The sequence below is a fragment of the Oxyura jamaicensis genome, chromosome 1 (genome assembly GCF_011077185.1).
Source record: "Oxyura jamaicensis isolate SHBP4307 breed ruddy duck chromosome 1, BPBGC_Ojam_1.0, whole genome shotgun sequence".
Taxonomy (NCBI): Eukaryota; Metazoa; Chordata; class Aves; order Anseriformes; family Anatidae; genus Oxyura; species Oxyura jamaicensis.
This window is the reverse complement of record NC_048893.1, coordinates 74,212,706-74,239,773: the sequence shown is the minus strand read 5'-3', so window position 1 is coordinate 74,239,773 and position 27,068 is coordinate 74,212,706. Positions and strand designations below refer to the sequence as shown.

The following is a 27,068-nucleotide window of genomic DNA, read 5'->3' as shown; positions in this document are numbered from 1 at the left end:
AAGTACGTGTAAATAAAGCATACCAAGAACCCTAGAGTTTAAAGAATTTCCTTAGTGCATGTGTATACAGACATAACTTCCCACTTTCTTCCTAAGGTTAGAAATCTGAGCAAGTTCTCAGATCCTGTTCTGTGAAATGTTGGCTTTCTCAAAAAGGTTGTGTTCTGGAGCACACCTTTCATGGTCCTGTCAATTTTACCTCTCATATGATGATGTGATCCCAATGCATACATTCCTTCTAGCTGTGTAAGAAGGAGATCCAAGGCTAACCTGCTGCTGGAGAGTGTGACCTGAATGAGAGGATACTTCTCTGTTGCTAGCTTCTCTCATTGTCAGATAGCTCTCTCTGCCAGCAACAGCTGGCTGGTGACTTGTAGATCAGGCTGTGGCTGTGCGGGGTTTTGGAATTGCAGGTTGCAGCTGCCTCTTTTTGCTATGGATGTGCTCTGAGCAGAGGGCCCCAATCCCTCTTAGATGAAGTTCTCCACTCGGTGGAGTCTTTACTTCATCTGGTGAGGGGACATTTTTATTGTTATTCAAATAAAAGTTCTACAGGAGAAGTAAAGTACTATGACTCTGTAAAACAACCCCTTTGCCCAATCCTTCATTCCAGCTGTTTCACATTCTTAATGTGAGTGTATGCTTTTAAAACATAATGCTGGATACAATGCAGACATTCTCAACTTTGCAACTCTGAGATTCCCAAAAATCTAGAAGAGGTGTCAAGAAAAGAAAGAAATAGCAGATAATGATTTTCTTGACAATGCGATCGATTTTTGATGTAGTAGAAATATCAGAACTTTGATTTAAATGCTATACAAATATATACTGTCAGAATGCATTGGTATTATTTTTCATATTGCTTTTAGTTTCTAGTCTTCAGTTCTATGGCGTAAATTAAGTTGCTGAAGCAAGCAGGGAAAATGCATTCTTGTAATGTGTTCTGCAGTCTGTGAATGTAACAGAGTTATATAAAACTGCATTTGTTGTGAGTATTATTGAGTAAATTCCTTTCAGTGGAGCAAGTCTGTGGCTAGATGCCAAGTGACTAGTGTCACTCATTTATTTGTCACCTTGAAATGAGCTGTGCAAGCTATGCTCTTTTAAATGATTTTATTGACCAGAACAGGAGGTATGTGCCTGCAAAATATTCATCAAGATGGTGCTTGCCCATCTTCATAAGGGGAGGCTTACTTATGTACCTTCACTTCTTTTGAATAAATCATTTTTTTCCTTATAAGGATCACTAGTATAGTTTGTTATTTTTGTGACTTCAGACAAAGGGACAGTTGCTAGTATGTGGTTTATTAAAACACTTCTCTGCTGAAATCATGGAGTCAATAAAAAAACAAAACACTTTTTTCAGTGTCAAAAAAAATCAAATGTAACATTAAGAGTTACATTAATATGTAACATTAAAAAATCAAAAAGTAACAAAAAAGTAACATTATATCCTTATAGAATTCTGTATTTCACACAATTTGGATAGTCTGCAGTCTGGTTCCCCCATCTCAGAACATAAAAGAATTGGATAATGTTTAGAGGAGAATGGTAAAGATGATAAAAGATGTGAGCAATTTTAGTAAGCTAGTACTTTTCAGTCCAAAAGAAAGACAGCTTAATGCAGGCGAATAGGAAGGAAGCCTACAAGTTGTGAATGAGACTAAGGCAAATGGGACTTACTTTATTCACTCTTGCAGCACAAGAACCAGTGGGCATCCTATAAAGCAGCTAATAAGAACCTAGCTAAGAACAAACACAAAACAGGTAGCTCTGTGTAATTCCTTGCCACAAAGCCCAGGAGGCTGAATAACAGAAGATGAATCCAGTTGAGACTAATAAATAGAAGTCACACTTGAAAGTCCTGGAGCTGGGACCAGCTGGAAGCCAATGGGGCATCCAGGAGAACTATAAAGCGTTCTTGCAGCCTTTTATTCTTCTCTAGGCATTTACCATGACTTCTTGTTCCCCTTATTTTTACTGGTTAGGAATTTTTAATTTCCAATACAGTAGTTGTATTCTAGCTTGCTGGGTCAAGGTCTGTCATTGCCACAATAGCATCAGTCAGTGCTGCAGAGTCCTTGCTCGATGCTCCTCCAAAGGGACGCTACCATTCTCACTCTTTCTTCATATACATCATGTAAGAAGGCTCTTTCTTGTGCTTAATAAGCAATAAAAACATTAGTGTTTGAATGAGAATTCAAACTTCACTTGTATCCTCCAGCTGTGAGTAACTGCTGAGTGTTTTGTGGCTTGCATTGTGCAGAAGCACATGAAGCAGATGTCTGACCCTCCTGAGCTAAGATACGTCGGTTGGCTGGACTCAAAAATCCCGGGTGTGGTCCCCTACAGATCCATCTTTCTGCCATGTAATCAGGGTGGAATTTTGTTTTCATCAGAGTGCCCTGAGTCATGAATCAGAAAATACCTCTTTCATTGATCTCTTTGCTAATTTTTCCTCCTCTGCTCCCATCTGTGCTACTAATATCTACTGAAAGAAATGAAGAGGTGGAACAAGTTCCCAGGTGCTGTCTAAAAGGAGCTCTGGTTCAGAGAGAGCTGCTTATCTAACGTTCCAGGAAGTTCTTGTTAAGGTGAGGAATAATCTCAAAGTAAATGTCACATCTCATTTTCATCGCTTACTCTTGTGTGTTTCAGCTTATTGTGCATACACCTCTTTGGATGGAGGTCTTTGGATGGAGTAAGTACAGGGAAAAAAAAATGAGATTGCTTTGACAATGTTATCACTGGGATCCTTGAATTTTGCTGCATTCTTTGGATTACAAGAAATGCTTTTCATCTCTTCTGTCTCTATTCCCTTCCACTCCAGAGTTGAGTGCCACACAATGTACCTCTTGTTCCCTTGCTATCTGTTTTTTGGTGATACAGCATAGCTGAAGTTGAAGATACTGTGGTGTGTGCATCTATTTCCTTCATTTTCTTTACTTTTTCACATTTATATTAGGTGTAACTTCTTGCTTTCTTGTTAAAGGGTGATTTTTTTTCTTTCCCTTTCTTGTCCTATGTAAACTTGTTGTAATGTAAAACTCAGATCTTGTGTCCAGATTTACAGAATCACAGAATCATCTAGGTTGGAAGAGACCTCCAGGATCACCGAGTCCAACCTCTGACCTAACGCTAACAAATCTTCCACTAAACCATATCCCTAAGCTCTACATCTAAAAGTCTTCTCAAGACCTCCAGGGATGGTGACTGAACTACTTCCCTGGGCAGCCTATTCCAATGCCTAACAACCCTTTTGGTAAAGAAGTTAGTCCTAATATCCAACCTAAACTTCCCCTGGTGCAACTTGAGCCCATTCCCGCTCATCCTGTCACCAGATGTGTGGGAGAATAGACCAAAACATTTGTAACATCTGTACTTCAAGCTTCTTGAATGCATTTCAAGTTGAATGTTATGACTCTTTCTGAGGAAATGCACTGATCTTACATTTAAATATATATTTTCTCAATACTTTCAGAATTGGGACTCATTGCTTTCTTGCCAGCCTTGAGCAGACTGGAAATAGAATGTAAGTGGAGAGAGTATGTCCGGAAACAAGAGCAGAAGTATTGATAATAAATGATGGGGAGGGTGGTGTGTGGAAATGCCACATACGTGTAGAGCCTACCTTTTACACTTGAGAAATGTTTGATTCCTTCTTTACTATTTGGGACATGGGATGCTGAATGCAAGTCCTTGGTGGTGCAGGCAAACCATTTAATCTTTCCATTCATGAATTAAGTGAGCTTTGGCTGTGTTTGTGTCCTCTCACTGCTGTGCTTGCTGGCTAGGCTTTTTCTGTAGAACAGTGAAAAGAAATGGGATCATGCATTTCTTGTGGATTCTGACTTTAAATTTTATTAAGTTATCCTGGCTAACCTTTTTGAGATCATCATTCGATTTTCATTGATATATCGGTCACTAGGGTCTTCTGCAATGCTGTTTCCTTTGTAGTAGGAGGGGCCTCGTGATCAGCTTTTTATAAGTGGTCGCTAAGCATTTGAGAGGAAAAATATGTGAATATTACTCTTTACAACTTTGAGCTAACAACAGTTTTTCCATTTGATGTTTGCACAGCAATTACTGAAAATATAGTTTTCCCAGCTGGCAAATGCAAACATACTATTAATTTTTGCACTAATTGCAATGCACATTAGTCATTTCTCTGGCAAGAAAGAAATGTTACTTTTGGAGGTATGTCAGTCTGGTATAATCTTTCTTCTTTTCCATTAAAGATCAGCAATTCTGCAGATTGCTTCCTACAAAAGATAGCTTCAGAAAGTTTAAGTATTCTAGGCTTTAAGGAAACCGAGTTTACCTTTGAATTTAGGTGTGTAAAGGGTTTAGTAAATTGATACCATGAAGAAGAAAAAATAGCAGTCAAATGGAGTCCATCGCATTAGTCAATTCTGCACAAATCTTGCTATTATCTTCAAGTTAAACAGATAATTCATCACTTGATAGGGAGAGAAACATGGATGCCTTTTTCACTCCACTTGTAAGTCTAGCTTTGTGCTTTTAATTTTAAATTCTATTTATATAACCTTTCAAAAGTCTGAAAATATTTCTAATTGATGTCTTAAAACTTCAAAAAGCTGTAGAACCCCATCTCTTGTCACAGAGCTGATCAAATCTGACACCTGTCATTTGTAACAGGATTATTATTATACTTTGGACAAAGTATCTCTTTGAATTCTGTAACGAACACACACAGACAAAAAAGCCCGTGTGCTTTCAAACAAAAAGGTAAGATTCCAGATTTCTTCTAAAAGCAAATATTCCATGGTTGTGCAGGGCTTGGTGCTGGGGAGGAATTATTGTCAGAGTGGTCTTTTCCAGTTCAACAGCAAAGTTCTTTCTGAAATGAGGAAAAAAGAATTAATGTGTTCTTTTTTTTTCTTCTACTGCATTTGTGAACAAAACCTAACTTTTCAACTTTTTGTTTGATCCCCAGGCTTTCCCATCAATTTGAATTATTAGTAAGGAGGGTGAAGTGAAGGGTTAGACTGCCAGAAGTCATTGCATTATACTCTAATAAATCAGCACACCTCTAAAAAATAAGGTTCAAGCCTCTCCCTTACCAGAAGGCATTTGAATTGACATTTCTGCCACAGCCAGCCTACAGGATTTTCTAACCTGAATCTCCTCAGTTTGGTACATTGAGACAGCTTGCTTCTTTATTTGACTGTTTCTTTGAGATTCCTGAGGTTCAAGTCCCCACAGCAGTCAGACCCTTAGTTGTGCGCATGAGGTAAGAGGGTGTCTGGAACTGTTTTCCTCTATCTTGTAGCCTGACGATTAGCACCATTTCTTGGGGCATGGGAGATCCTCATCCGTATTTTCCTAGATAAAGATGTCTTAAACCAGGATGTTGGCAAAGGAGTGATATATGTACTTGTGCACTTTCAGTAGTTCATTAAGGAAATCTATGTAGTTTTAGCATAATTACTTGATCTGAAGTCAGAACATAGTTTGGGAGGATTATAATTTTGATTTAGTTCTTCTCCAATTTGGAGAAAGGTTATATTTTTTAAGATGTTTCTTGTCAGATACTTGCTCTCAAGAGGCACTATGTGTTTGATTAATTTTCCCATGAACCCATTAGTATGTACAAAGCTAAGCATGTGTCAAGCCTCCTTAGGCTTGGGGCCTTGTCTTTGTGTTCATGAGTGGAAAATAAGATCTTGTAAACCACATTTGTCTTCATAGATTATTCGGTAAACATTGGGAAGTAATATATAAGGGAATGAGGAAATCCAAAGAATGGCTTGAACAGATTCATGTTTCCAGTGCTCTTTCCACACACAGAAATACAAATTGGTTCTGCATGGGCACAGGAAAGAAACAGCCCCTGATGCATGGAGAATCCCCAGTGCTGGTGCCCAGTTTGCTGGTTGTGCTCCATTATTTATTTGTGTGAAGGTTGCTGCTCTGCACATCAGTACCAGTAACTGTAGAAACACCTGATAAGACAGGGGCTTTTCCAGTGGAAATTGTACTAGCAAACTAACTCTGTGCCAAGCTGACAGTGACTTATGACTCTAATGGTAGACAAAGAGCTAAATCCAAGCAAATATTCTAAGAGAAAGTAAGTGAATTTTAAGATACATTTAACTCCAGCATTTTCTAATTGTCTACCAAGGGAGGTGTAAAGAGAGAATACAAACATCCTTCTTTTTTCCTGTTACTGTTCAAAAATGACGTGGTTTAAAAGACTGTGTATAATAGCATTTTAGCATAGGACTACCCTTCACCCCCATTTTTAGTGTTCCTGTTGAAAAGCCCTGGGGCATGGGAGAGTTGTATTTATATATGAATGTGTTCTATTGTGATATCCAAGAACCTTACTTTCCGAGTGCAAACTCCAAAACTGTTATACTAATTCAGTAATTATGCCAGTAGTTTGCTGTTATTAGTTAAAAAGACAGCTATCTTATTCTGGAGCATGCTAGGATGATCCATGCTTAATTTTATTCATACTGCTTTTGATATAAGTGATGAAAAGAGTCAGTAAAAAATAGTTACTATGTGTATGGCCGGCCATATGCCAGGAAAAAAAATAGAGGTTATTCAGGAAGTGATATTTCTAGAAACCCATTTATCCAAACAGGAAGACAAATAATTCATGACTGCAGTTGAACAGGGTTTTTAGTAAATGGGAAGAATAGTAACTGGTGGCATTCATTTGTGGGTTAGTCAGAATTTTTTTCTCTGAAAACAATGTTCTTCTCATGTTCATAACTTTACAAACTTAAGACTTCAGAAATGCATTTGATTTCAACAGACTCAGACAGGATCAGATAGCTGTAATAGTACTTGAAGAGAAAATTCTGGTAGTGCACTTCCTGTAACACAAACCAATAAATTGCTTTGATTATTAGCTCTGGTCAAATAATTATACAAACATGGAAAGACTTGCATCTGAAGTAGATACAGTCAGGAAGCTGAAATTTGGTGTTCTGTTGAGGGTTCTGTAAATGTAAAGATGACTCTTATTTCCAATCTTTGAGTATTTCAGAGTCTAAAATAGATTGAAGAAGCTTGCTAGACTTTAAGTATAGAAACAAAGGCTTTATTTAAACAACCTAGTGTAGCAATTGATATGTCCTTGGCATTTCAGTGTAACCAGTGATGAAAATTTTTTATTTATGGTTTTTGTATTCTTTCAGATCAGAGCTCTTGTAAAAATAATAGCAATTGTCTGGTTTGGGGATTGGGGAATGATGCAGGCAGTGGCTTGTTTTCCAGCTAGCTGTAAAAATTGTGCAGCATGTGTGGCCTGTGCTACATCTCCCCTCCACAACTGCACTCTTCATTACTTTCTTTGAAATGAAAGTCATGGCATACAAGTGAATACGAGAACCATTAGACATATTAGTCTATGGCTTTTAGTTTAAGCTTGTGGTGTGGGCTTGGTTCCCTACTCATTCCCTCTTTAAACCTGTATAGTTTTTGTGACATTAGTATGTGAGCCCTATTAAGTGTAACACGTTGCTCATCCTTCTGTTGCTGAAACTAATGTAGCAGTCAATGCCTAAATCATGTATAGATTACTTTCCACTATGTCATATGTTAGTGATGTATCTATCATCACTATGATTTGTTGGGCAATATGCTTGTGCAAATTCTTGTTCAGCTCCTGATTTCATGTGTATGCAAACATTGCAAGCTGCAGATACAAATAAATATATGTGGTAGTACAGATTCTAGGATGTGACCAAAAATGGGTGTGCAAATTTGTTAGGTATCTTTACATGCTTTATGTGCATGTTAACAGGGTCATTTCAGCCACAGGAGAGAGATCTTTGCCAAAAAGTGTTATCACAGATTTTCAGAAGGACTTGTGTAACTTGTTCATTGAATCCCACCACAAAAAAAAAAAAAAAAAAAAAAAGAACAAAACAAAAAACATGTGGGATTCCTTATCATTTAGTCATAAATTTTTGCCTATTGTCTAGAACATGCAGTACCCTGTTCCCTACATGCATTTTTCTCATCTCTTCCATAGAGTCATAGAAAATGTTATCTGGAAGGATCCTTTGGAGGTCAGGTAGTCCAACATCCTGCTTAAACTGGACCATCACCAACACCAGATGAAGTCACTTGTGGATTTGGTCTAGCCAAGTCTTGAAAACCTACAAGGCTGGAAGTTTTCACAACCAGCCTAGATAGCCTGATGGCTCCAGAGCTGCCCTACAGTCCTTAAAAGAAGTTTTTCCTAATGTCCATTTCAAATTGCCATGCTGTCCTTTCTATGCAAAGCTCTTTGAGTACTGGTTGGAGTGCTCAGTTCTCTCACTCCCAGGTTCTGGGATAGTTAATAATTTCTAGCTTCCAAATAAAACCTTTTATTTTTTAAACAAAAATATTTCTTTCATCAAAGATTAATGGTAGTACTTGACATATTTTCGTCTTTGCAGCTGAAGTACATTATAGTTTCATCCCTGAAACATAGCTCTGAAAAATATGAAACTTAAATGTGAGTGCAGTTAACCCTTTGGAAAAAAAAAAAAAAAAAAAGTAACAAGTAGCAGTAGTTTCCACCTTATGGCTTGTGGTCTGCAGTAGGGGAAAACACAGATTTATGTCCATAATATATGAAAATTTTCATATTCAGTTCCATAGTGGCTATTACATATCTTATCCTACATGCAGTTGGTGCAAAATTTATGGTTGAACTGGAAAGAGAACTTTATCTAGAAAATACAGGTAGTTATGTAGTTTTAGTATGGAATCTCAAAATATGTATCAAAAATAGATACAGAATTAGTGAAGTCACCACCTTCTTTCCTTCCTCAGTGCCAGTAACATGTTACGAAAGTGCTTTGTAGGTAAAGACAAAGAGCTTTTAAAACTGCATGGAAAGGGACCTGCATTTCATAGTCTATCACAAGTGGTTTACTGTAAACATAAGTCAGTGATTCTAAATTGAATTCACACCATTCTGACATCTGAAGACAAATGTAATGAAATTCAGTTTCATAAAAAGAACTGAAGAGTAACAGGAGGGAGGGGAGATGACAGCCCACAAACAAAAACCCCAATGTGTAGTGAGTCAAATATACTTGGATTTTGTGATTCTGGTTAAGTCTTGGTAATTCTTTCCCTTATTTCCATTCCTTTTCCTTTCTAGCAAGTTTTTTCCCTCTCTTAGCTCACATCTGAGATATGCATAGCTCTTACGTAAAATCTGCTCATGAGCTGCAGTACATCCCTTTGTAGGGAGTTAAAGGGATACAAAGGCATGTGCATACATTATCATAACCTATTCACAGGTATGTCATAAACACTTTAGCTGCCAAGTTTGCACAAAAATTTAGGAATATTGAGGTGATGTGTTTATTAGCCAGTTGGATGGGATATCCACTAACATGAAAGTTTGTGGGAATGCACGAGATTTTTTTTTTTTTTAATAAAATAAAGTATCAACAGTTCTTAAAGATTTAGTAAAACAGCCACCTGCCTTTCTGTATGAAACGACATAGGTACTCTGTAGGTTGAGCTGTGCATATGTCTTGATATGCTTGGGCCAGTGGTTCTGATGCTGAATTCTCTGGTTCCAAGCTAGGATTTAACTGCTGCAGTGCTCCCTTAGCAGTTCTGTTTGGCTTTCATGACATTCATTTCACTATTTAGCAAAACTTTCTTGTTTCCCAGTACTTCCTTGCACCCTCTGCAGTAGCTGACATCTGACTTTTGACCTACTTCGACCGATTCGTCTACTAGTCAGGGGAGGGTTGTGCTTGTTCAACAGCTTAAACGATAAACTCCTTTAGCAGTGATTTATGCTAAACTGAATTTGAATTGAGTTAGTTTCCTGTGCTTATTTAAGCTTTACTTTTTTTATTATTTTTTTTTTTTTTTTAATGCTTCACCTTGTGTTTAGCTTTCTCTTGCTGAAATAAGCAAATACCTGAGCATAATCAGTCCTTACAGCCTGTTAGCTGATTTTTGTGTTCTCTCAGGAGCTGTGCAGGGCATCTGGAGTGTGGGGTTTGGTCTTTTGAGTTCCAACATTAGCTAAATATTGAGACTGTAGCCTGACTTCTACAGTCTCTGCTCAGGTATTGCCCTAGCCCAATTTAAGGATCCCAGAGCCTGACATTTTCTGGAATTTCACTGCTGCAGTTGTAGCCTCTTTCCACGTGTTTTTACAGTGAGCTGGCACTAAAGCCACAGCATATAAGTGGGCTAAGGAAGTTTTGTTCAGATCTCTTAAGTTCTGTGTTAACAGAAAGCTCTGCATGTTGTACTATTTCAAAAGTTTTAGGGTGAATCCATTTTTCTTTCAGGGAGTGTGGAAATAACATTGTTGTGTGGTAGGCTCCACCCTTTGAGACAGAGTGCTTTCTACCACTGTGTGGGCCAAGGCAACATCCTTGGCACTTCTCTGAGACAACTTCAAAGTTAAAACTAACCATAGATTAGATAACTAGGGTTGGGTTTCAAGGTGAAGTACCATTTCATAAAGGGCAACTTGGCCTCTGCAAGCAATTCTAAAAATAATAAAAAAAAAAAATTAAAAAATCTGGTGTCTGAACACTGTCTACCAATTATATTGTCCTGCACTGTTGTGCCAGGAGATACTTGTCCTCTTATCTTTCAACATCACAAGTATCAGCAGAAGCAAGAAATCTTAAGTGTTATCTGTTAGTATAACAGGACTGATGGTTTAGCTGTTCTGACTGCTCCTTGGATATGGAAGTCAGATTTTAGTAACCATTTTTGGTGATTATTTGTACATTCAGTCTTACTTGATCCATGACTTAAAAAGTTGATTCAGGTAAGAAAGATTGACTGTTTAACTCCCTGGTAAATATGTACATGTTTATATTTACCATATATTTATTATATTTAACATATTTATATTTACCCTATATGTTGATAGTCAAGTAAAAATTAGAGCAATTTATGGTGAAGGAAACTTCTGGGAATTGCCTAGATGATCCAGCACTTCTCAAGTGTGTCCTAAAATGTAGGTGATGTGCTGTTTTGCTTTGGAGTGTGGTTTCTTCAAAACTTGCTGTCCCTGAGGTATATTGAAAAACTGAAGATATAAAAGATTGTCAATGAATTAGCTTTTCAGTTTTAATGCAGAGATGTGTCTGTCTTCAGGCTTCCTTTCCTCCCTTAGGTTAGTGCTTTCAGAATGTTAAATGGCTGGATTTTTTTATATAAAGTTAAATATAACCTTTTTTTTTTTTTTTTTTTCTATTACTGAGTAGCTCATGTAGGCATATACATCTGGTCCTGTTTTAGTCACTGTTGGTCTTCTAATGTGTTTTAAAGATAGGACTTTTTTGTTTCACACTTAGTTCACATAGTGATACTGTACTGGAGGCCCTGACATATGCTTTCCTCCCTGTGCTTTGGCAAGTGTATGCTGTTAGCTTCTGTAACTTGTAATCTTTGCTGCCAGGACTGTGCATGCATTTATATTAAAGGATTTTGTTTCCAAACTGTGTAAACGGTATTAAGAACTGAAAATTGTTCCATACCATGACAATGCCTTTAATTACGAGGCTTATGGAATTGAAATCCTTCTTTCTTCTTCTGCAGTCTCAGGTACATTACTTATTTGGCTTCATAACAACTCGACAAGAGGAGTAAGACATGCTTTCATCTAATATAGATACTTAGCTAAAGTGAAAGATGGGTTTTGAGGCACTTCAAACAAAGGAAAGTCTAGAACTAGAACCCTATCTAAGCAATTCTTCCTCATCCTTGGGTCCAATATTTAAATCTAGGGTCCTTGAGAAAGGCTTTGAACTGTGAGTCTGTTTTGTGTAGAGCAGCTTCCCACCTCACCAAACCCAAATGTGGGGACTAAATGCAAGAGAGACATGTCAGCAAGCACATCTATCTCTGGGGTGTTTGGCGCTCTGACACGGTGATTATCCCTCAATATTTACCTCCCTCCTTTTGCTATGCTGTGTAGAGCTCCATCCTTCAGGTGTTACAAAGTCTGTTCTTGGAGCCCAGAAATTGTGTAGCAGTGTCTAGTGTGTCTATAAAGTCTTGCTCTTGGCCTGTCTTTACCAGAGAATATAGATAGCCCTGTAGAGTTGCTTCCAATTCTGTCATTCCTTTCTGTCTTCAGTACTGCTTTGTGAAGCTTTCACATCTGTTCTGGAAGCTGAAGTACTATCAAGCTTGAAAATGTGCTGCTTAGATATATGTTCTGACAATGTTATTCTAAATAATATATTTAAAAGTGATCATGCAGCAGTGTATTTGCATTTTGATTCAAAGTTGAGAGTTCATACCCCCATATTCTTTTGTATTTATAACTTAATGTTTGAAGGGTGATGGTGTGTGGAAGAAAGCATGAGGACTCGAGCAAGGCTGGTATCTGATCTCTTTTCCTGCAGGTTTTCGTAGTGTATTTATACTTCAAAGTATGTTTTGACGGAGTGCAGCAGTTATTGTGCAGCTGAAAGTGGATTACAGTATTGTTTGTTTAGGATTCAGAAGCCTCGTATTCGATTGCTTCTTGTCAGCAAAGCGCAGGATATACCACATGGTGTCTGCACGTGGAAACAATATGACCCCAGGCCTAGCTGTGAAATTCAGATAGTGATACTGTTTTCTAGCTTTTTTATTTCTATGGCAACAGGCATGAGATTGTATGAGTATAGCTTGATGCAATAGTTGATTTGCATTAATGTTGTGGAAGCACAGATTTCAGTAATAGCTTGGAAGTATTGTACTGCCTGGATATACCTAGTTATTACAGCAATACTAGAACAAGCAATCTTACTGAATTTGAAAGCTCTGAAATTTTGTTAGTCATGTCTAAATGTTTCAACTTTTACTGTATCTAGGATCCCAGTGAACTTTTATAAGCATGAGGACTGTGAATAATTGAACAAGGAGAGCTTCAGCTTCAAAGTTGTTTTTAATTAAAGGCTTTCCTTTCTGTGGACTACTCCCACGTGGAGGGTTGGAAACTCTTAAGTTTCCATGAATTTTTCTTTAGTCCCTGGGGAGGACATATGGCGCAACAGATTTGACCACCTACAAAAGATGTAGATGTTGCAGTGAGAGCAACTGCTTCCTCTCTAGGCAGAGATAGTCTGGGAATGAAAATAAGCGTTGAAAGTTTTGATTGTACTTTCCTTTTTGCAATCGTGTGTAGCATGGCCTCATCTTACAGAAAATCCAGACTGCTACTGTTATTGACTATACCGGTTGCATACACACAGATTTTTGAATGTTTGAGAATTGTTAGGCAATGATAGCAATGGCTCCAAGACAAAGTTTAAGGTGGTCAGTTTGCCAAAGAAGGAATTGAACTTGAATTCAGGTTATAGTGAAAACACTGAAGATAATCTTACTGTGACCTGTTATCTGGGGAATCTGTTATTCTCTTACCAATATCAGTATGCAGACCGTGGACAGCATACCTGGGAGTGTCTTCTAGGGGTTCAGGGACAGGCTGGGATCTGCCTTGCAGGCCTGCCTCTTCCAGTGCCTTCCCTTCAGAGACATGCAGCTGCATATCTGCAGAACACAGCTGTTTCTGAAGGGTAGTACCTCTTCAATGGACTTAAACTGGGATACCTTTATGTGCACAACATACTACTTACATGAGAGCATTCTGCTCTAAATTGATATAAATTTGAGCAATCAAGTTCTCCTGGTTTTGAGTGGATACTGATATGCTGAGAAGCGCGGTTGTGAAATGCAGTTGCCTCTGCAAATTCTGTTACGATACTCAATTTGTCATATTTTGTTTCTACCAGGTAACTATTACAACTTTTGTAACCTTTCTATTATGTTCCACATATAGCATACAGTAGGCTTTAGTGTAAAGTTAATCATAATAACCACATGTTGCCTGTGCCTCTATCAGGCTGCAGGATGTGTTTTCAAATGTATTATTTCAAATATATTATATATGTATTTCAAATATATTATATATGAATATATTACTTTATTCTGCCATTGTGGAGGTTGGTCACAACTGTCCATGCCAATGGCTGCATTGTTTATATAATAATACAGTTTAAAAAAAAAAAAAAAAGAAGAAGGGGGAAGGTTGCAAGAAAAGGGAGAGGATGATAAAGGCTTAAATCAATATTGTTTCTAGGGCCTGTTCTTCGTATTGCTGTCATTTTGTAAGGAGGGATGGTGAAACTGGAAGCTTTTTCTGTAATTGAGATGAGGAAAAGATAACAAAGCAGGAGGAGGGTTCTTTAGATGACTAAATTGTAGGAGGCTCCTTGGAAAACTCGAAGTTCATTCAACAAAAATAATTAACACAAAGATTGGTTTGCCCTTGGAGTGAAAATATGGAGTGAAAACTTTAAGCAAATAAAAACAGAAGGAGGAGAACTTAGCAAATGGGATTAAAATTTCAAGTCACTGGAGTACATCTGTTTTGGGCTGCTTAATTTGACATGTTTGAAGTGATTGAAATTACAGAGGCTGAGGCCTCAGCACTTCCTGGAAATTAAAGTCCCTTGAATGCATAAAACAGAAACATGAAACACGTGAATAATCTTAAGTTAATTCCCATTAGCCATAGGACTTTATTGTCACCTTTATAGTATTGCTAATAGATGTCCCAGGGACTTGCACTTTTTTTTAAAGCTGACATACATTATATACTTATAATACAAAACTGATTCATGGTCTTTCTATTTTACACATAAAAAAAAAATAAAAAGAAAACTATGCTAAAGATGTGCAAACCACAGAATTTTAATTGTTCCTCAGGACTGTGAAGCGTAGTACCTTTAGAGCAATGGATTTCTTCTTAAAAAAGATGCTCAGAAGCATGGGTAATTTGGACATTGATATTAAAATATGAGTTTTCTACTAGCACATTTTAAAAAATCCCATTTCATTCTTTTCTTATGTAACTTTTGCATGCCATGTTTTGCGTGTCTGAACTCATTAATACATTATATTTTGGATAGTTCTAGGTATTTATTTGCTCACTATCTTAGCAGTTGCAAGAAACGTTGAGTTCTTTTCCAGGATTTAGATTGCTTGCTAGATAATTGTGCTTAATAAGCCATTCTGGCCTCCTAATGGTACTGGTATTGTACACTTCCCCAGCTGCATATCAATAAATACCAGAAATACAAGCAACCACTTCTCATTTAAAAGCTGGCTGGGCTCTTCTTACTAAGATCTGACACAGAGTTCTAAATCCTTAACCCTGTCTAGCTCTGCGAATGGCTGATAGCTCTCCAGAAGACACAACCTGTTGTCCATGTTTCTGTGGAGGAGAGGGGTCCACAGAAGTGGGTACAATATTTGAAAAAATAAGCTCTTCAAAAATAATGAAAAAATAAGCACTTCAGCTCTAGTCACGGCTGTTTTGTTTAACTTGGACTGTTGTTTGTCAAGTTCTGGATGTTCTTCCGTCCCAGTGCCTGGCATCTAAGGCATCTCATACTTAAAATTCAGACACACATGGTGAAGATTCACCATACCAGGAGGAATGATGATAAAATTCCTTCTGGTGGGACAAGTGTATTTCCAAAAGGCAAGACTGAGTTGCCAGTCCTGACTACTTTCCAGAAGCTCTGAAGGCAAATCACTGTTTGTCTTGTCCTACCAGAAAGTACAACCAAGGTGTGCATACGCACACCAGGAATCCTCAGGGATGAGTAGAATAAAAGATGGGTTAGAATGAAAAGCAGTTGGGGTCACTACCATTTGTTGCTCCTTTGTGTTTTGGCAGGAGCTGGGGGAGAATTAGGTAAAGGGAGAATTTGAAGGAGCATAATGAGGACATTAAGCCAGTAATTTGATTAAGTTTCTCTTTTATGGGAGTGTTTAAGACACGTCTTGCAAACAATGAAGCAAAGTACTCTTCACTTGGAAATAGTATGAGAAACAGGAAGGGCGGAGAAAAGTTTGGAAGGTTTTCCCAAATGAAAATAAGTAGATTGCAGTACTAGAAGAAGAGGAGAGCTACTTCACACTCCCTGCTTTTGCCAAGTCTGCTGACTACAGAAAACTGTCCTGACATCTTTCTGAGCAAATGTGTAAATGGACAAGATGAGTTCGCCGAGGGGGCAGAGAGAAGGAATACACAGTCTTTAAAATGTGAAAAGAAAGCCTGTAGCTGCATGGTCTATAATGTAAGCTGTATTTTAGAAAGAAGAGACAAAATGTTGGCAGTATTTGAAAATATGGCAGAGAATGGAGAGTGGTGCTGGCATACAAATTCTTGCAACAGAGAAGGAAGGTAAGAAAAGGAATGTGAAAATATAACTTTCCTGCTATATTGAACTAACATCCATTTTCTATTGGCATTACGGTTTGTGGCTTTTGTTTAGTTGCTGTAAATTTTTTGGCATTGACTCTTGTATTTCCTGAGCTATGTATTTCCTGAACAGCTATGTGTCGGGTTCGTGAACAGCTATGAATACTGTACGTGATCTCTGTAGGACTGCTTCTCAAAGGGAAGCATATGTAGTGGTGTTACTCATCTCTACACTTCTTGCCCTTCCTGGTGAGCTTTGGGCCTCTAAGTCAGTGTTAGACAAATTTAAAGAGAATTAATGGTTTAGAAGATATGAAGCTTGTAACAGTTTCCCTAAAATCAACTGAATAGAGATGAGCTATGCAAGTGTACTGGCATCCTGAGGTAACATTGTAGTTCTTTAGCTGTTTGGAGACAGTATGGCCAGTTGGCCAAAGGAATGTAGATGGCCTGGAGCTGGCTGTAGCACCACCACAACACTGAGAGGACTAGGGAAATTAAGTCAATGCAGTTAAAAGGATTTTAGTCCATAAGCTATTGCTATATATACTAAGATTACCTCAGATTTTGCCCTAATAAATAAAATGACCCAAACTCACAGTTGTTTGGAGAGGAGAAATATATAAGTGATAAGCTGAGTCCTATAAATAAAGAACAGAAGAAGCAAAGAAGTTTTTGAGGTTGGGGAAATATAGAAATAAGCATAGCCAAGTATAAATTTTCAGAAAGGGGCTCCCTCCTTCATTTCCCTCCCTGCCCTTAATTGTCCTAGCTATGTAAGGAGTCTTCGCAGAAATATGTTCTGTCTGGCTTCCAGGTTGCCAGGAGAGTTACTTAAATTTTTTTTAGATAATGGTTAACAAATAAGTTAACAGCTCTGAATAAATAAAGCTTTGAGATTACCATCTTCTTAAAGAGTTGTTTTATTGATTAAGTTGAAAATGCTTCCCTTATTTCTCTTTCAGGAATTGCATATAATTACAGCAAGATTTCTTTTCAGTAGTCATGTTGTACATTGGCTTTTAAACCATATTTTAATTGACTTGTAAAACTGAAGCTAATTCAAATTTAAATAGATATTTTAGTTGTAAGATGTACTTTTTTTCTGCATTCTTCAGTGCAAGTGCTGAAGTGGAGAAATGGCTCATTTGTATGCAATTTTCCCAAAAATGTAGTGGAAGAAAATGTTGTAGTTTGACCCATATTGAAATGTGGGAAGTGTAGTAAAGTTTCTACATGTTTTATTCTGAGTTTTATGAATTTTTTCCCCAATTCACATTTGGAGTCCAAGGAACACTTCACTTTGACACCTCAGCGTGTTATTCAGGGTAGCTTTAGTCAAATGACATACCATAGCAAATGTAGCACGTGTTCTAGACTGAAATGTAAAGAAAAGATTTAGCCTTACAAAAGGCTAAATAAACCTTTTTTTTTTTAAAAAAAAAAAAAAGAAAGAAAAAAAAGAAAAAAAAAAAACAGGGTTAATCCAGTTCCTGCCAAAATGGAGCACATTACCTCATTGCCTTCAGTTGTAAATATTGGCAATTGTGCACAAATGTTTTCAATCAAACCCTCAACTTGCTTTAAGTGTTTGCAGACAAAGGGTAAGGGAAGAGGGAAATGTGGATGGGTGAGGCAGTGTCTTCCTTGAAACCAACTGGAGAATGTGACCTATTTTCTGTTCTTTGAAGCAGGGACATCCAGAGGTATAAGGCAACTTTGAAGTAAGAATACATCTTACTTCATTGTAGCTTTCATATAAATATTTCTCCTGAAATGAAATGGCTTGTTTGTTCCTCTACTTTTTGTTTTCTTTCACTCCCACACAGTATTTAGACCATATAAGAGATGGATAAACATGACTTCCACTTAACATTGCTGCTATTAATAAAGTTGTGGTTGTCATTTTATCAAATGCACTGTATATTTGATGCTAATAAAGAACAAACACTTACATGGCTTTGGAAGACATTAGTGTGGTAAATGTATGCTTTTTGACTTGAAACAGTCAATCATGAGATGTTTATTTAATGCATATGGCTTTTCTGAGCTGTTTGTCACAGAATGTAATGTATATGCAGTAGTATAGTCTCCTTTGCTAACATATCTGGAAAAGGTTATTGTCTGCCACAGAATAAAATACATCCCAGCTGCTAACTGTCTTGACCTCTGCAATGCGGCTACCAACAAACAAATCCTTTTGGTGAAAACTGAACTTTTTCATGGTGTGTCTATTTAGACCATCATCTCTAGCACTAGTGTGATTATTTTATACTGATGATTTTGTTAGTAGCTGCAATGCAGAGTGAGGAAAGGGGTGCTTCGTGCAAAACTACCTGCAGATTATACTCCAGTCCTAATACCAAAACAGATTCAAGGTTGTGATTTAGTGATTAATCCCATTTGAATGTGATTGAGTTGTATCAAAATAAATCCTATCAATTTCAAGAGCTGCAAGCAAGCGCTGTATTTAATGTTGTTGTGACTTACTGGCACATAGGCTAACTATAATGCTTTTAACTCAAGTTTTAGACTTCTGCTTTGAAATTGTGACTGCTCTGACTTGAGTTCTGTCATTATTTCCAAAATGCCTGTGGCTTTTTGTACCTTGCATCCATGTGGAGTGTAGATTTTTTTTATATCTAAACTTAGCAAAAGGAGAGCATTCATTTCAGTGTTCTCATTGAATAAAGTGCGAGTATGTGAAACTTACTGTTAAAAAAAAAGGCAAGAAAAAAAAACGCAACAAAATAAAACAAAACAAACAAAAAATATTTTGTTTTTATAGGTTACCAAATAGAAAAATATTTAATTATCAATCTGGTTAATCAGCTCACCTGCTGGTTTGTGGTATTTCAAACATTTTTATGATGGTCTGAAAGCATTCAGAAATACAGTTGGGTTGCTCCACAATAGTAAATCAAGACGCAAGGTATTATAGGATGTGGTGTTTTTGACAGTATTACTGCTCCAATTATCAATATATATTATCAGTAATGGGTTAGAACTTGGTTTTCAATGAAGACACATTAATTTTAGATGCAAAATGTGATCATGAAGCTTTCTAGCTACCTCATCTCCTGTACCACAGCTTCAACACTGTTTTGTGCTGCAGTTAAATCGTTGCTAAATGATAATCTAAAGATTCTTCGTTTAATTACTTGTAGTCTTGAGCAAGTTTATGGAAGCTAGCTGAGGATTTGGAGGAAGAGCATTGATGCCCTCTTAATAAATTTGGGGGTAATCTTGGTATATTTTTATGGCCTTCAGTTTACTCATTAAAGGTCAACAGGGACAGTGAAGACTTGGATTCAGCCTTGCATTGTTGGGGAGGAAGGGGATGACAAGCTCTGTTGAGGCCTTTGAGACAGCAAGTCAATTATTATTATTATTTTTTTTCTAATTGGGAAAATGGTTTTTGGACTTTGGGGAACTTCTAGGCTATCTGGAGGCACAATTTCTAGCACCCATTGTTGCTAGAAGCATCCTCTTGTAGTTGAGCTTATATGACCTCACACATCAGTATTGTCTGGGACCTGTCACAGACGCTGTATACATAGGCATAGAGTGCCTTGGATAACACTTGTGGCATCTGGATTTTGGCCTGTTTTGTGCAGTCATGTGTTAGACCATCTTTCTGCCAATCTCATGTGAGGAAATTCCTTGCTGCTGAAACTCTCTCTCAAGCTTGTTCTTAACATTGTCATCTTCAGGTTGTGGGACCTTTGGTTTGTTTGTTTTAAGCAGTGCTTATTATCTCTGAGCACTCCTCTGGTATAGCAAATGCATAACACTCCAAAAGTGGAAATCTCTTAGTCCCACTAAAAGAATTGGATGTTTCTTCTGTATAAACATTTTCTTTTTCAAGAACGTTAAGTTCTGATTTCAAACCCACAACCTTTTCCTTTCTAATAAACCTTTGTGTGCAAAGAATTTATACATGATGCTTTGTCCTGGACCTGCCATGTTTTTGCCTGTTTATTCATGGGAAGCAGCATGTCACGTAGGGTATTTCTTGTTCATCAGTCCAAGGGAAGAGGCTTTTTAGTAAATGCTAGCTAGCTTGTTTCCAGTAGTCAAATCTATTTGCAGTCATATTAATCTGGAAAACGTTACTTTATTGCTCAGAATTTTTATGGGAGGGAGGATCTACCAAATGTCTCCCTGGTCACCCTGGGGTCATGCTCTTGTAGATGTTTATAAGCTCTTCCTGGGTAGCTGAACTCGCTTTTTTTGTACTTGATATATATATATATATTTTTTCCCCAGTCAAACCTTGTTTGTACTGTTTTTACCAACAGCTTCCACTGAGCAAGCTGGGTGGAACTAGCCCTCTGTTTGTCCAGAGCCCATCTGATATCACAGTAGTGAAAGGCAAGGAGCATAACTTGCTGAAGTGCATAGAACGAGAAACAAAGGCAGAAGCAGTCGAACTCTAGGCAATTTTTGTTTGTAGGTAACTGTGAATGAATGTGTCCTCACTTTTAAGTATGCTGCATGCTGATTATTGGTCAAACAGAAATTTACTGAAGTGCTTTGGTCAAAAATCTGCAGTTAATTCCAGTTGCAAGAGAATTTTAACCTTGACTTGAGGAGCATGCTGCCTTCAGATGATGTGAACCTTGCAAAGATTAGAAATCAACATCTTAATTTTAGCTCTCAGGGTTTCTCATGACTTAACACATCAAGGATAGATAGGTTTGGCAAACATCTGCTTGGACAATCTTTTTAAGCAGAAAAGTCCTTTGCACTTTCTTAGTTCTGCCTGTCTTCTGTGAAGTAGCAGCCTTTCTGTGGTTTGTCAGCTAGCTGTGAAGAGGTAGCCAAGTTGTGTGCATATAATATATACATATTCTGGAGTTTTCTTTCCCTTAGAAAACTGAACAAATGTCTGACAGAGCAAGATTGAGCCAAATAGGACACAGGAAGAATTTAGGGAAAAAATACCTAATGTACGGCAAACAACATGATTGAAGAGGTTGTGGGCAAGGTACCCACTGGGGAGAGGGGCAGGGGAGGCAGTAGCTGAGGGTTGTCCAATTTCAGATGCTCGGTTCCAATCAGAAATACCTGTCACTAGAAAGCTGGTGGTGACTGAAGGATGGGGTGAGAGAGGAAAGCTGTGATCAGAGACAGGCTTTGGCTTGTGTGCTTCTCCTCAGTAAATTAGCTTTCCATTCCTAATCATTGCTAAAATGATTATGTGTAAGTTGAACTGATTTTGAACTTACAGTATTGTGAAACCTCAAGTAAGGTGTTTTTTCCCCCCACCCTTACCATTTGCTTTAGAGAAAAAAAATGTATGCTATTGGAGGTGAGTTATTTTGCCTTCTCTATTGCAAAAAGTGTGACATATATTTTGGGCACAAGATTTAGTTTGAAAAATTATTTGGGGTGGTCAGAAAAGACCTCAGTGAAAAGGCAAAGAAGCTATTCATAGTACATGAGTTAACTGTCAGCAAATAAAGAATTGAATATGTAAGAAGGAAAAACAAATGCTAGTAAAAAAGTTTTATGGAGTTATAATTGGGAAGCAGAGAGACATATGGCCAAAAGATTTTGTTTTTCAGACTTCTCTGTAATCTTTATGGAACAGTCCTAGAAACCAAACTAATCCTAGATGGTCTTTTTGCTGTTTTATAGATTAGCTTTGCTTAGAAACTATAATGAGATATAGTGATTTCAGCACACTGATTTTAAGTTTCTAAAGTCTCTTCACATTGCATTTTTTGTGACTGACAGATCTGGGAAAGAATACCAGTAGTATTGTGAGTCACGCTGTCCTTTCCTTCAGTCCTACATGTTGATCCCAATCATCTTTCTGACAGAAGGTGATACAGCAAGCTGCTTGTATGGTTTCACCATTACTATTTAGTCCATTAAAAGTGTTTGCCCTTTAAGAAAACTAATGGGAATATTTTCCCTAAGCTTGGACTGTTTCAAAGATGATTTGTTCAGATTACTTGCTGCTTTGGTGAATGTTGTTTTGGAAATTGGAAGTGCCAGTAAATATTTTGTTATTAAATGATGAGTCTCTTCAGTTTTTTTTTAAAGGTGGATGTTAGAAAAACAGATGACTAAAACTGATCTGCACTGAATGCAAGGCTGTGCTGTGTGTGCTGACTGGGGGGGAAGTGTACTTGCTGGCTTGCTAAATTGAGATAATACTTTGAATGTTGATGGACAGAAAAACAATTAGAGCCGTCAGATTCTTTGCTGATGTGTGCTTTGTCACATGGGGAGATGGCTTGCTTGGTGCCTGTAAATATGAACTGTTCAACTCTCAGCAAGATATTCAGTTGATTAATAAAATTCCTTACAGTTGGGCATGGAATGTGAGGTCTGTTTATTTGTGAAGACAGCTTCTCCAGGAATAAACAATGGGGGTCACTGATGGGGCCTCTTATGTGTTTTCTCAGTCAGTGCTGGATTGCAGGCTAATAAAAGACTTTCTCCTGCTAGTTTATTGGTGCATTAAAATGGTCTTACCTGACTGAAGAGTTCCTATATTTGTATGCTTTTCGAAGTTGTGTGGATAGTCATTTTCTTTGAAGTGTGTCATGTTACGTGGGAAAATGTTTGTTTAAATTTTTGACCTCTTTGGGTTTTCGGGTGCTCACTAATGTCTCAAAGGAATAAACTTCTCTATACGCTGGTATTCTCAAAAGCTATCACTTTTCCATTGATTAATTATGCAAGCATATTTGAAATCAAGCTTTGCTTGTACGTTTGGACTTAGGTTTCTTTAGTTTTCCAAAAGGATACTTCTGCACAGGGATTTTGGTGTGCATGCTCACTTCACAGCAGGATCATTTAGTGCTTCTCCACTAAAGCACGTCCTGCTGATGTGGTGTGGCTGCTCTGCCCCTTGCAGCATTTGAGGTGTGCTGCTGTAGAATGTCACAAGTTGTCAGATGAAGATCAGGAGGTCTTCTGGGCAATGCATTGATAACTTGTCAGCTGCTGAATAGAGTAGATGGCTGCAGAACAACCTTTCTGTTGTAGCTTGAGGGTTATGCTAGCACATCTTTTTCATGCAGAAAGAGATGTTGACTTCATTAGGAGAAAGCAGTTCTGATTAGACTGTAAAATGAACTGTATTAAGTATTTGCCTCCAGGTGCAGTTCTGTTAAATCTATCATCAGATTCCCTTTTTTTGTGTAACCCTACCCAGCTTGTCTTTACTAATCTTCTCTAAATAACTTTCAGATTTCTTTTACTGTGTTCCTGTGTTGTTCATTTCTCTGGAACTTAACTCTTCAAAGATATTTTCTCTAATTTTATTATTTTACATGTATTGGATTACGTGATAGCATGAACTTCCTTTACTGTATTGTCATGGCATATTTTTCCTCTATCTGCTTAAATAATGTAACCATCTCATTAGTTTTTTTAAAGAAAAAAAAAATCACTAGTATTGGTGGTTTTGTTTGTTTTTAAATAGACCATTTTACTTGGAGTTTTTACTTCAAAATTTTTGAAGTTCAGCATTTCAGCAGTTCCAGCTAGAAACCAATTTTTGTGACCTGTAATCCAGGTGGATCTGTTTAAGCAGAAGAAAAGCAGCTCCTAGTTGAGCGGGGCCTTAACAAAACTTCCAGGAATCAAATCAGCAATTATCTAGATGTTATCATTAGACAAACCTTGAGTGGTTTAACTGTTGGGAAGTAAATAAATAAATAAAAGACAGCAGAGAGCAAATGGTTGATTGCTAGGTTTTAAATTAGCTCCCTTGATTTTTAACTTTTTTTTGTGTACAGACATTTGATTGAGAGCAGAAAGATTTTTGGAATCATGACATTTTTTGGCTCTCAAAAAAAAGGCAGCACTGAATATTTTTTTCCATTTGCAAATATTGGGAATTTTCTTTTAAGTGAGATTGGGAGCTAATTCACTTTATCAACTAGTATAACTTTGGCGTTATTTCACTGAAGGAGTAGAACCATACTCAAAAGCAAGAGTTGTATAGACTATGTTGTATAACTTACTTTTTGGTTTAGTGTCATTGCAGTGCATGTGGAAAATCCCAGGATAACATTTAAGCCAAAGCCTAATTTACAGAATCAGCACAATGTTGGCAAGTGTGGAAGCACCTCTGCAGCATTTTCCCAACGTCCCTCCTTGATCTAGAGAGAAAGAAACAATCTCTTTCTGCTTGCTTTCCTTTCTGGGTATTCTAGCGTTTTCTACACAATACTAGGAACCCTCAACTACTTCTGTATGGAGAGCAAGGTGCGACACTCAGGGATGGCTGTAATTAAAGATGATTCCCCCTTGTTTTGCTATACCTGATAGGAATTACTGACCTGACGTGAAAATGTCTCTGACCAGTCCCTTGAGACATCCAGGCAATATATAAAGGAAGGAGGGCACTTCTTACTGGAAATTTACGGATTTTACCTTGGAGTTGTTTATTTAATACTATTTCTGTTGGTGCTCTTTTTGTCGTAACTTGTAATATATTAGGAAATAAACTGTAATGAAACTTCTGGTAAGTCTAAAAGAACAGAATACATAGAGATTGCCAAAGCAAGAGATAATGGTTTCCTGCTATTAGGTTAAAGAAATGAGACTGTGTACCTCTTCTACCCAATAGATGCTAAGCTGAATTTATTCACTTTTTAAATTGGTAATTCCTCTCTATAAACACCAGGATTTTTTTTTCTCTTTTAGCTTCTGAGAGAAAACTTGCATTATCTCTTGTGTAGCTGCAAGTATGACTTGACTGGGTTGCATTCATGGCTCTTGGATGATCTGGTGAACCATGGAGCTCAAGGTGTGGGTTGATGGAGTCCAGAGAATTGTGTGTGGGGTCACCGAAGTCACGACATGCCAGGAAGTTGTAATAGCACTTGCTCAAGCTATTGGTAAGTAACTGTCAGCCAGATGCCTTGGGTTTGGGGTGAAGCTTTTTTATGAAGCTAAACCAAGGGGTGGTGGGGTTGTACTGAGTCTCAGAAGAGCATGAACATATAAAGCACAATGAAATAACCTTGTAGTGTCTTAGAAGGCAAAGTAAACTTGCTGCCTTTGGGTTTTCTTAAAGTGCTAGAGAGAGGTTTAAAAATAATAATAATAATAATAATAATAAAACAAAACGGAAAGCTATAAACTTTTAGTTTATAGCTTTCAGTATGAATTTGATCTCTAATAATTATATGCTGTTGTTTGTCATTGTAAATAACACTCTAGAGTAAAGAAAGTGCTGAACTGTCAATGTTTTGAATACCAAGGATATATAAAAGCCATGCAAAACAGTTGTTTGGTTTTCACAAGCTAGTGATGTTAATTGAAATTATACGCATTGAAAGAATATGTAGCTATATTGGACATAGTATAGATCAGTAAAATAGATCCTTCAAGTTCCCTTTTCGTCCTGCACTCCACGTAACTTGATACTAATGAAAGGATAACTTGAAGTCTTTTCAGTTTTAGCTATTTGCTGAACAGTCTATAAAACAAAATCAACAACAACTCCAAACCAATCATCTTTGAAGCTCCAGTGCAATAAAGAACAGTCTTGTTAGTGCTGTCTTCAGTCTTCTCAGGTCTTTCTCAGTGGTTGAGAGTATCTCTCTAAAGTCTTGCATCCAGTGGTAAACTGTAAAGTGTGCTTTTACTGTTTGTGTTAGTTGCAGATTTTCATTTATTCCTAATTGGTTTATTAATTGCTTCATTCCATATCTCATTTTCTGCCTATAGATTTTTAAAGATAGTTATGCTAGGATGATGATTTCCTAGTGATATAAAAAGAATCACATATATTTTTTTTTAAAAAAAGTGCTTGTGGTATAGCCTTTTCTGTTCTTTACCTTACTTACAGTATCTCTTTCATCCTTTTTCATCCTGTTTCCTTTACCACTTGCCCCAAAAACAAAAATGTCAGGCTCCCAATTCTAGACAATACTCTTATCTTCTTCTATGTGATTTCTTTTCTTTTTTTTTTTTTTTCCTGCCCTCAGATATTGGCTTGAGTTCTGAAAAGGCTCTGTCAGTCTTGGAAACGCACACAGTTTTTGTCAATTCAGCAGACTTCCTTTTCTATAACACATCGCCAGTTCACTTGAGGCATGCAACTCTGTTTCCATGTGGAGATAAATTTCAATTGCAACCAGAGCCAAATTAAGATAATTCCAGGTCATATAACTTTGGAAAATCTTTTCTTAGGCAAATATCCTCTCTAGAAAACACCTAGAGTAACCATGTTCCAGCATCTCATTGGGGCTACTTGGACAATATTAAACACCCATATAAAGTACACTTACATGTCTTTGACAGATAGGGTTTTCCCAACCCTCCTATCGGGCCATTCATCAGAAGAGCAACCATATGTCTGTTCCTTTGATTTGGCTTGTATGTACCAGTTTACCAGGAATAACTGTCACTCAAATTTGAATGGGAAGCTATTAAAATGTATTCCTTTAGCTCCCACCTGACATTTGGTGGTGGAAAGTAGCCAGTCTAAGTTGGCTTCCTCCTTGGTTGGCTCTGATCTTATTTTCCGCTTCGCAGTCTGGCTCCTTCAGCAGTCACCTATTTTAGCAGGACTCAGTATTATTTTATCTGCTTGTTAGTCTGTCTGCAAAGTTATTCTAATGCTCCTTTTGTTTTATTTTTCTTACAATATATTGCTAAGTTCTTGACTTAAGCAATACAACCCCTGACCTCCCAACAGTACAACCTTCACTGAACCTGCAATATGAACTGCAATAGGTATGTTGTTTGTGTTGAAGTGCAGCATCAGGAATATCTGCAAATTAACTTATTTTACAGCTACATCTGCTGAAGAATGCACAAGCCAAAGATACTTGTCAGTACCCTTTGAAGACATCTGCAGCTC

At 37.4% G+C, this 27,068-nt stretch overlaps 1 protein-coding gene across 3 annotated transcripts in view; it reads left to right on the top strand.

Moving 5' to 3' along the window:
• The window catches only part of RASSF8 (Ras association domain family member 8), an 86,086-nt gene that overhangs the window by 43,363 nt on the left and 15,655 nt on the right, over nt 1-27,068 (top strand). For all 3 annotated transcript variants that reach the window (XM_035321438.1, XM_035321423.1, XM_035321430.1), the window contains one exon: nt 24,902-25,095. In XM_035321438.1, coding sequence (XP_035177329.1) covers nt 24,993-25,095 — 103 coding nt within the window. In that variant the 5' untranslated portion in view covers nt 24,902-24,992. The remainder of the gene's footprint in view (nt 1-24,901; nt 25,096-27,068) is intronic.